The sequence below is a fragment of the Quercus robur genome, chromosome 2 (genome assembly GCF_932294415.1).
Source record: "Quercus robur chromosome 2, dhQueRobu3.1, whole genome shotgun sequence".
Taxonomy (NCBI): domain Eukaryota; kingdom Viridiplantae; phylum Streptophyta; class Magnoliopsida; order Fagales; family Fagaceae; genus Quercus; species Quercus robur.
In genome coordinates this window covers 80876740-80887978 of record NC_065535.1, presented here as the reverse complement: position 1 = coordinate 80887978, position 11239 = coordinate 80876740, and the positions used below count along the sequence as shown (strand labels likewise).

General features: G+C 34.6%; 1 protein-coding gene across 3 annotated transcripts; it reads right to left on the bottom strand.

The window, feature by feature from the left end:
* Positions 1 to 213: 213 nt before the first annotated feature.
* Positions 214 to 6007, bottom strand: LOC126715271 (3-hydroxyisobutyryl-CoA hydrolase-like protein 3, mitochondrial). Of its 3 annotated transcripts, XM_050415804.1 has the most exons (11): positions 5704 to 6007; positions 5044 to 5145; positions 4691 to 4737; positions 4386 to 4436; positions 3056 to 3190; positions 2859 to 2955; positions 2466 to 2595; positions 1687 to 1865; positions 1389 to 1516; positions 1128 to 1229; positions 214 to 666 (listed from the first exon to the last, which is right to left on the bottom strand). In XM_050415804.1, the coding sequence occupies exons 1-11, from the start codon at positions 5963 to 5965 to the stop codon at positions 565 to 567; spliced, it is 1335 nt and encodes a 444-aa protein (XP_050271761.1). In that variant the 5' UTR covers positions 5966 to 6007; the 3' UTR covers positions 214 to 564. The 3 variants fall into 3 exon arrangements, with proteins under 3 accessions (XP_050271761.1, XP_050271759.1, XP_050271760.1); XM_050415802.1 differs by lacking the exon at positions 4386 to 4436 and having other exon boundaries at positions 4673 to 4737; positions 5704 to 6006; XM_050415803.1 differs by lacking the exon at positions 4691 to 4737 and having other exon boundaries at positions 4386 to 4438; positions 5704 to 6006.
* Between the last annotated feature and the right edge of the window lie 5232 nt (positions 6008 to 11239).

Sequence of the window (11239 nt, the reverse complement as noted above, 5' to 3'; positions counted from 1 at the left end):
ATGATTTTTCTGTTATCCTATGTGTCCATAAAATAAGAAATTCAGGACTATACAGCCTATACTGCTGATGCATATACATTATAAATCGTACAAGCTTGAGTGTACTTCTTTCTGATTATTACATTTGCACAAAATCATTTCAATATTTTCAAATAGGTTATTTGAACCCTGATTTGAAGAGGAAAACAGTACATGGATCAAAAAACATGCACAGTCACTTGCAAGGCCTAATGTAACATATATGAACTCTGGGGGCCCAAAATATTTTCCAACATCACAAATTCCATCATCAGTCACCAACATCATGAAGAATACCATACACAAAGTTGGATAGCTTTTGCATACGTAAAATCAACTTATTTTTTGCAGCTTACAGGAGATTTCAATAGTATCCACAATCTATCTTACTGAAACAATAAGGAAATACTATGGAGATTGTCAATGACCTCAAGGTCGATTGGCAAGTCCGGCTCACCCCTTGCATTCAAAACCCACTGGGGGCAAAGCCCACCTTATGTAGCCCAAATAAAAAAGGAAATAACTACGAAAGTCATAATGCATCAGTCACACTCTCAACTCCTCAACTTCTGGGCTCAATGGTTCAAAGAGAGTTTCCACTTCACTGTGATTTACTTCCTCCAAACTTCCAGGATTCCACTTTGGGTTCTGCAAAGGCATAATCATGGAAAAATCTGAGCATAATACATCTAAGATGTTCTAAGTGATTACGTAAATGAGTATCCTTTTAAGGGCTCGAAGACAAAAAGGACTAATGCATTTATTAATGTTGCTAATAGAAAATCAGCACCATCAACAGAAGAAACTGAAATATAACACTCAAAGATCTAAAGAAAATGGTCCTAGGCATGAGCATAAATTGCTTAGCCAGTTAAGGGTGAATGCCCCAGGATCACCCAGCAACTGGTTCTACTAGTGGGGTTAGTTGCCGGTAGGTTTTACTGGCTAAAAGTGAGTCCAAAGGGCTCTTCCATAGAAAGATTCCCTATGTTATTTATATAAATAAATAAAAACTTGGATGCAGAAAAGATGGTTTGAACGTATGAAACTAATATTTTCACATATTTCTACAGTATAGAGGAAGAGACTTCAGAGACTAAAGATTGAACCTGATCCTTGTCCACCAAAACTGCCCGAACACCTTCAGCAAAATCATTTCGTAAAGAAGACCTTATGGCAATGCGATATTCGGTTTTCATCACACTGCTTAGCTGGATGCAACCAAATGCAGGAGTACACATGTTACTTTACAAATTTTCCTGCAATACTAAATCCCCATCCCTCCCCTCCCCCCCCCCCCCCCCCCCCCTTCCCCCTTTTTCCCAAAGAAAAAAAAAAAGAAAAAAAAGAAAAAGGAACTCAAAACTCACTGTGGACAATTCGTTGCCAGTTTTTCCATGTGCAGAGGCAACTTTAGAGAAATAATTTTGTGTTAAGCAAAGCGAAAAAGGAGCACCTTTTCCAAGACCTTGAAGGGCTTCATTAGCCCACTCTACCACTGCATAAAGAAAGAATGGAAATCAGCCAGCACCAAATGACAAACTTGAGGAAGCCAAAATTTTGTAAACCCAATTGAAATCCACATGAATCAGTCTTTGGGAGCACCAAGAAAATGCATACACGTTTCATTCAGATAACGATAAAAAACCAATTGGTACTTAAACATACCAGCTGCTTCACCACTCAGCTGATGCTTTTTCAGTTCCTCAATTGTCTCTTTAACTGATTTATTTGCACCGAAGGATGAAACTATATGAGGTAAGAGCAATTTTAATTGGGACTCAGACTCAGGGTTACCACTGAATCTTGCCAAAAGTGCTTTGATGTCTTGATGTGGATCATCTGAACTGAAATAACAAATGGACAAGATTTTTCAGCAAGAAACCATGTACATATTGCTAAAAGAACATCTTCTGTGCAGAATGCCATTTTCATATACTTGAAGTCAACAATATGAGAGGAAATTTTATCCTGAACAACAAGGTACATGCACTACAGACTTCATCACAAATAAACACTTGAATTACATAGATTAATGTTATCATGTGGCTCTAGCCCCACCATAAATAAATAAAGTATCAAAAATTAAAAACTTCAGTACCCAAAGTCATGGAGTTCTCACCAAATTAGTTTGATAGAGCAATTTCAACTAAAGAAACAAAGTGTCTAATTTACAAGACGAGTAATGGCTGTTACTAGAACCAATTTAAAAAATCAAATTATAAGAGATTGAAAATTCCTAAATTATAATCACTCTTTTTTCCTATTGGTAAGTTTCACACCCAATGGATCTTAAACCCATGACCTCACCATCCACTTGCTCTTACAGGGAGAGGAGATGCCATTTGATAAGTTAGAATGCAAATTTCTAAATTAGAAATTACAGAATAGCCAAACGGATTCCAATAAAATGAAAAATAGCAATCAAATATAGATCAATGACATACAATGTAATTCCCAAAAGGGCCTCCTTCAAGGAAACCAAGCTCCCAGATGGCACAAAATGTGTACCAAGACCCACGTATAGTGCATCAGAGGGTGTAGAAATCCTTTTTCCAGTCATTCCAAGATAAGCACCTGCAAAAAATATTTGAAGAAAAGAATCTTATAAACCTATAATTAAGGAAGCTACTTATAACAGTTCAATTGATATTGATGATTATGTCTCTTGACTTCCAAAATGTTTTCCTTAGTTTTACTTATAACTACTTCCTATGCAGCCATGTCCTTCTCATGCTTTTTGTAAACTCCCATAACAAGATCAAGACTGAAAAAAATATATAGTTCCATTACAAGAAGAAAAGGAAAATAAGTACTTTATGTAGCAACAAAAAGCATACCAACTGATCCTCCTCCTGGACTTTGTGCTGCTATATATGAAAAACCAACATCTGGGAACAAGCCAATTCCGTTTTCTGGCATAGCAAGAACAGTCCTCTGAAATGCATAAATACAAGGAAAAAGGTAAAAAAATAGAATGACAATAATATATAATTGTACAAGACTAAATGACCTTTGTATATCAAGGCAAGCATACCTCCGTTATGATCCGGTAACGACCATGACCAGATAGGCCTATTCCAAAGCCCATTGTTATGCCATCCATGAAGCATATATATGGCTTCTTATACTCAGAAATTTTGCATATTAGAGAATATTCAGCAGTGAATACCTGAGAAATGTGAAGAAATATAACGCATATTAACTTCGTGCGACAAAATTATAGGTCGTGCAAAAACTTAAGAAGCAGACTACAAGGACACATAATACAAATGGAAGCTTATTTTAAGAAATTATATGCAGTCCAACTGACTCAAAAGACATTATATGAATTACACAAGCATCAAAGTATACCACCAAAACTAATTAACCACTGTGAACTGGCCAAAAGAGGTCAAGTTTAGGTCCCAATACACAAACAATGCATGTGTTGAAATTTAAATATACAACCTTCAACATGCACATGCAGTGAACAGAATATCAATACATGTATGCTATTTAATTTATACTTGAAAATTATCAAAGCACCTAGAAACACTAGAAAGAACTCATATGTTGAAAGTTAAATTCAAATCATGATCACAATATCTTTCAAACGGTAGAAATAAGAACATGTCAAATGGTTTATAAACTTTTATTGGAGAACCTAAAAGAGGTCCAGAAGCAAAATTCAGTTATCCTGCTCAGTTCTCAATCAGAATAAGTGAGATCTCCCATCTCATGATTATAATATGTAAACTGGTTGTTAAACTTTCCAGTGAGTGACAATTGATTTAATAAGAAGTGATTGAGGATGCATCAAATACACATATAAAGAAGCTTTAACAAGAGCCCCACATTTCTTTTTAAGGTTTTAAAAAATAAGATGGTTGGAGAATTAAGGAGAAGACACTAGTTCAAAGTATGGTCAAAAGTACTTTTATCAGTAATGGTGATATTTATTGATAATTTGATAGTTGCAACATTGGGAGAGGGGGGGTTTGGATCCTGGTTTTCCTCATAAAGGTAATACTTATCTAATAGAAAAAGAACTCAAATTGCTAAAAATATTCTCCCTCCATAGAAAAATATATAAATTTCAAACTTGCCCTTATAAACTTTTAAGAATTTAAACCTAAACAAAATAAAGCACAGGGTTCTATTGGGAAGTCAGTTGATTAATCAGCATGACCTTCAAGATTGGACAAGTATTTTAGGAGAGCCAAAACTAGAACACTCGACAAACAAAATGGGACGAAGGCAGTAGCTGACAATCATCTCGTAATAGTGTTATTTTTAACAAAGTTTACAACTTATTGATTTGGCGATACATAAATTTTTTTTTTCATTTTTTATGAGAAGTAATGATACTAAAAGGACAACAAGACCTCAATCATATCTGATACTTGGTTTTTGGTTGTGATCTGCTTCACATCACCCCCTGCAGATAAACTAAGATATGTATTATCATCTAACTAATAGACAACCGCTAAGCAAGTTAACTTACTAAAGAAAATGGCGTATATAATACAACAAAGCAACATAAAAAGAAGAAAGAAAAAAAGAAAAAAAAAAGAATATAGAATAGTGCAAATAATGCAGATCAATAACCACAATCAAATAAGCAACCATGCAAGGAACACTGATAGCATAAAAGAAGCCTTATAAAAGGAACCTTCTGCACAAGAGGTGTATTTTTGTCCTTTTGAATCTCAGCGACAACCCCTTTAATATCCATTCCTGCATTGTCCATCAATGGTTACCCTCAAAACCTTACCTAACACTTGGAAACCAAAAACAACTCCAAAAGAAAAATCCAAATATAAATGGAAAAGATATGAATGAGAAATCAAATTCAGAAAATAGCACTAAAAAGCCAATGAGCTCTAGCTTAATTGGCACCTCCTCCACTTATAAGTTCTAGGTGGAGGGTGAGGTCATGGGTTTCAAGACCCATTGGGTGCATGCGTATCAGTACCTTGCCAAAAAAGCACACAAAAAAACAAAGAAAAAATGCATGAAGGACTCTAATTTTCTTTGCGTTACCTGCACAAAACGCACGAGCTGAGCTACTATCAACCAGAACACATTTGACCCTTGGGTCCGATTCCCATTCATTGAGAAATTTTTTATATCTTATATCCATATCTGCATTATCAACAGGTTAATGTTAAATACATAGCCAAAAAAAAAAAAAACCAATAGTATTCATTTACATCAAAAACAACATTCAGCATTGACTTTGAAATTAAAACACCACAAGTTTTTGCATTTCCCTTATCAGTTAATCAACTAATTCAACAAAACAGTAACACTTAAAATAAAGTTTAATTTCATTATTCATAAATCATAACTTGACAACAAATGCAATAGCTTTCACTTAGCATAAATGCATAATATGATACAGCTTTAATTTCATGGGAAAATGACCACATTTCCAAAACTAATTACAAACAATGCCCTTCTTTCCACGCATCAATTTTTCACATTTTTAGCACACAAAATCATCAGTTAAGAACAACGAATTCCAATCACAAAATTCCTCTCTTTTTTTTTCCATTCCACAATTTCAAGCTATAGAACTCAAATTCATCCGAAATTGCACGAATTTCAACGAATCGCTTTTAGCTCATACTTCAATAGAAGAAACAAGAAACGAAAGAGAGCGAGAAGTAATAAAATTTGGATGAGGAAAGTGAAACCAACCTAGGTTCATTGCGTTGAGAGCCTTGGAGCGATCGAGTGTGATCACTGCGACGCCGTTTGCATTAACGCTTCCTTTTACGAATTCGTCCGCACCGGCCATGATCGCGAACGTTCTTAGTCTTAGAGAGACAAAGGCTTTTGAGGTTGTGAAGAGAGGGAAGCTCAGTCGCTGAGTTTGAGAGTGAGAGCGAGTGGTTGAGTTCGCGAACAGTGACGATGATTTGAAGATGAGTTGGGAAGCTCCTCCGAGTAAGCTTCTCATAACGGTTGAAATGAAAATTGGAAATGGGTGAGTGATAGCGAGTGAGAGATATTTTACAATTTATTGACCGATTTACCCTTTACCATTTTTGTTATAATTACCCATTGTGAATTACGGTTTTGTTTTTTGTTTTTGTTTTTTTTTTTTTTTTTTACCGCATATTTCTTATTCGATAATAAGAAACTTTATCAATTGAGTTAACTAATAATTCAGTAAGTGCCAATTACTCTATAAGAAAATCAATAAATTTATATAATACAAAATTGAGACATCCTCACTATCCCTCAACATGCACTTTTTACAATGTTGCTTTGCTTACCGAATTAGAGCTCAACGCATATTAAAAAACTGTGAGTAGTTCCATCATTTTTGTCTCAATTTTTGTTTCATTCTACCTTCTTCAGTCAAAAAATTTTTTTGTTTCGTTAAAATTTTTTCAATCTATCACTTTACGGTCTTCAATTATGAGAGAAGCATGAAATATATAGGGTTTCAATCAAAAATAGGTCTGGTTTAGTCTGGTCTAATTTATATTCAATTGTATTAGAATGGAATGAGAAGAGAAAATGAGAGAGTTAGGTTATTATTATTTTTTAAAATAAAAAAAGTGTAGCTTTATAATATATTAAAAAATTATATGTAAATAGATCGGTCCAGTCTAATCTTTTTTTTTTTTTTTTTTTTTGCAAAACAAGGTGCGAGAGACCTACTCTCAAGAAAAAAAAAATGTACTTGGTACCTCTTTTGGGGGTTTTGTGGAGTCAATAAGAAAAACTAAAAAAAAAAAAATTACAAAAGTGTATAACTAAATGTAAGGACTGAATTTGGATTGGACCCAGTATAGGATTGGGTTTTAGCCCAATCAACCCAAACAATGAATTTGTACAGTGTGGATGAAAGAACTAGATCTACTCTAGAAGAAAAACGATAAAATTTGCTGATTTAAGATCATTAAACACAAGTAAGATAAGAAAGTCTGTTCTCGGCGTGGCCTGAGGAATTTATATTATAATGTCTTGTTGATAAACAAAGTTACAAGAGTTCACAGTATTATTACAAAAATTTCTTGATTTTCTCCGATCACTGGAATGATGCAAGAGTTGTTTCAACTTCCCTTCTCGGACTAATTGGTCCAGATGGTCCCAAAAGTTTCTGCAATTCTCGGTAGTGTGTCCATGATCCTGATGATATTAGCAATAAAGGTTCTGGTTGCGTTTCATAGGATCTCCTGCCATTTTGTTTGGTCATTTGAAGAACGGCTCATTCTTAATCTTCTCTAGCACCTGTTGCACTGGCTCTCGAAACACAGCGTTAACCACCTAGGTGTTGGCAGATCCTGGCTGCCCAACAAAGTCTTTCCGAGGTCGGTTATTATTATACCGGCCCGACCTGAAATCCCTCCTCTCTTGAAGGATAACCTTAGCATTTCCTTTCCCCTATAGTTGGTCTTCTTCTACCCTTCTGTACTTGTCAATCTGATCCATCAATTGACGTACACTGGTAACAGATTTACCAGTTAGAGATTTCCTCAAATCATGCTCAGCTGGAAGACCAGTCTTAAAGGTGCTAATGGCCACATCATCGTACTCTCCTTCTATTTCGTTAAACATCTCCCAGTATCTATCTGAATAAGCTTTCAGAGTTTCACCCTTCCGCATGGACATAGATAATAAGGATCCCAAAGGCCAAGGAACCCTGCTACAAGTAATAAAGCGAGCACCAAAGGCCCGGGTGAGTTTCTTAAAGGAGTCAATAGAGTTCGCCTTTAAACCGTTGAATCACCTCATCGCCACTGGGCCCAAGCTAGATGGAAAGACCTTACATATCAAGACCTCATCTTTGAAGTGAACGGTCATTCTTTGACTGAAATGGCTGACATGTTCCACTGGATCTGTTCGACCATTATAAATGGTGAACGTGGGTTGATGGAATCGCCGAGGAAGATTCGCACCTTCTATGTTACGTGTGAAGGGTGATTTAGAAACTTGACTCAGCGCTTTGTTCATGGCATCGTTCCCCAAGCCTTTGCAAGACGGGCTTTTGTATCTACATCTATGTGGTACTCCTCGTCATAGGAAAAGGTCTCGTTGGGCGGAGTTCTGGATCTTCGTCTATAACTAGCACCATCTATCTCTTCAGAGGACGACTCGGAGGTAGGCAACGAACATCTTCGCCGAGCATGACGCAACTCCCTCCTCAATTCATCGATTTCACATTGCATGTCTCTGCCATCCTTTGCATGGGAAACATGGCTTTTCCCTCGAGATTGACTTTTACTGGTATGAGTTGTGTGCACACTTCCCTCACGGCCTCCTCTCTGTTCAAGGCTTCTACGCGGATTGCTATGCTGAGAATCCTTTGATTTTGCTTGATGTAAATTAGCATCTACCTGGTGTGGTCCTGCTGCTGCCTAGTGTGGACCTGCTTCCTCCATCGTGAACGTTGTACCCGAATCTCCTTCAGAATAGATCAAGCTCTCCCCATAGACGGTGCCAATTGTAAGGACTGAATTTGGATTGGACCCAGTATAGGATTGGGTTTTAGCCCAATCAGCCCAAACAATGAATTTGTAGAGCGTGGATGAAAGAACTAGATCTACTCCAGGAGAAAAACGATAAAATTTGTTGATTTAAGATCATTAAACACAAGTAAGATAAGAAAGTCTGTCCTCGGTGTGGCCTGAAGAGCTTATATTATAATGTTTTGTTGATGAACAAAGTTACAAGAGTTCACAGTATTATTACAAAAATTTCTTGATTTTCTCCGATCACTGGAATGATGCAAGAGTTGTTTCAACTTCCCTTCTCGAACTAACTAGTCCAGATGGTCCCACAAGTTTCTACAATTCTCGGTAGTGTGTCCATGATCCTGATGATATTGGCAATAAAGGTTCTGGTTGCGTCTCATAGGATCTCCTGCCATCTTATTTGGCCATTTGAAGAACGGTTCATTCTTAATCTTCTCCAGCACTTGTTGCATTGGCTCTCGAAACACAACGTTAACCACCTGGGTGTTGGCAGATCCTAGCTGCCCAACAAAGTCTTTCCGAGGTCGGTTATTATTATACCGGTCCGACTTGAAATCCCTTCTCTCCTGAGAAATAACCTTAGCCTTTCCTTTCCCCTACAGTTGGTCTTCTTCTACCCTTCTGTACTTGTCAACCCAATCCTATACTAGATCTAATCCAAATTCAGTCCTTACACTAAATAACATCGAGTTCTCATTAATATGAACATTTACAATTGATAGAAAGCAACTATATATAACTTTGGTCCTAATTATAATCTAAGTAAAGAATTACAAAGCTTTTTTTTTCTTTCCTAGTTACAATCTTTCAATAATAAAAACTACTCTACAAACCTAAGATCTAGATCCGGGGGCTAGGTTACAGAATGGGAAGGTATTAGGCACCCATTCTACTCGAACGGAGTTTGATCTTCTAGACTTATGAATTACCAGTTATGTACCCATTAAACATACAATGCAATACAGTGATTTTAAATGCCACATGTGTTTGGGTCAATGATAGATCTAAGATTAAGTCTACGATTAGATTTTATAATCCATTATTTTTTTAAAGAAAAGGTTTTGTAAAAATATTTTAGATCTATTTTTAATTAAAAGAAAATATTAACTTTGAGAAAATATTTCAGATTTGATTCTTATAAGAAGAAACCAATAAATTTATCACAAAAACTTCAAAAAAAAAAATTGTAAGAAGAAAACAATAAATTTAAAAGAAAAATTCTAAATCTGTTTTTATAAGAATAAAACAATAGATTTAAAAGAAAAGTTCCAAATCTATTTTTATAAAAAGAAAACAATAGATTTAAAAGAAAAGTTTCAGGTTTGTTTTTATAAGTAGCAAACAATGGATTTGAGAGAAAAATTCCAGATCTGTTGTTTTTTTTTTTTTTTTTTTTTTTTTGTGAGAAGAAAACAATAAGTTGGTAAATGTTTTTATCAAAAGAAAACATGAGATTTAAAAAAAAAAAAAAAAAAAAAAAAAAGGTTTCAGTTTTTAGTGAGCAGGAAACAATAGATATATAATAAAAAAAACTTCATATTTGTTTTTTATGAAAAGAAAACAATGGATTTATTAAAAAAAAAACTTCAAAAACCCATCTTAGATCTATAATGAGTCTCATTTTAATGCATGAACAATGCTACATCATTTGATTACCATATGAACAAATTAATCACGAACATGTAAAGGAATGATGTGAACAAATTTAAACAATCATGCAAAGCAATCAGATAAACAATCAAAGTATAGAAAGAAATTACAAACTACTTACTTGCATGAATGATTAAAACAAATGGAATTTCCTTTAGAAATTAGAGAGAATAGATCTCTCTAAGGTCTAAAGAATTGTCACTAACAAAGAAGAAAATCCTAAAGAAAAACTTCAAGAGGTTCTTTTACATTAGGGGAAGAGGGGTGCTGAATCTTGGGTAGTCTCCTCTATTTATAGAGGTGTTAGTTGCTTGAAAAATAAGTTAGATCAGCCAAAAAAAAATGAGCAAAAAATGTATGAAGAAAATCCTAAAAAAAAAATAAAAAAGAGATTTAGATAAGAGTTAAACTGATTTTTCATATCTAAACATGTTTTAGTCTCTCTACTCAAATTTGGATTTAGCCGAAATTATGATAGCTAAAGGAAAATTCGATTTCCTACAACTTTGCAAGAAATAGCCTAGTCTGAATTTTGATGTTTACTATGCTAAAAATGCCCTGGAAAGTGAATCTGAAAACTACTACTTGACTAGCACGTTTTTGAAGTGTATTCCAAGTCTAAAACTGTATTTGGACAAATTTTAGAGTTATTTTCATGATAAACTTCATTCCAAAGTGATAATTAAGATTTTTAAAATAATTATTTTTAAGATAATTACTCCAAAAATTCAATTATTAGTCCAAATTTAATATTATCGGCTTATTTCTTTTATTCTCATGCAACAAATCACATTTTAATGAGAATTTTCCACCAATCACAAAATTCATTTAATTAGTTTTAATTATTAACCAATCAAAATTAATTTCAATTAATCACGTATGATAGATTCCACTCATATGAATGCATGCAGACTGTTAAAACTTAATCTTATGACACCTTTCGATCCAACTATCCGATTTGGAAATTGAAAGCATTATTGTGATTGTTAGAACCTCAAGATCATTTTCATGATATGTGATGAATGAGTTAATGACTAAAATGCAACCATGATTTTTGGGTACCTAAAATTGTCATTTTATCATCTTCCAGGGTTAAA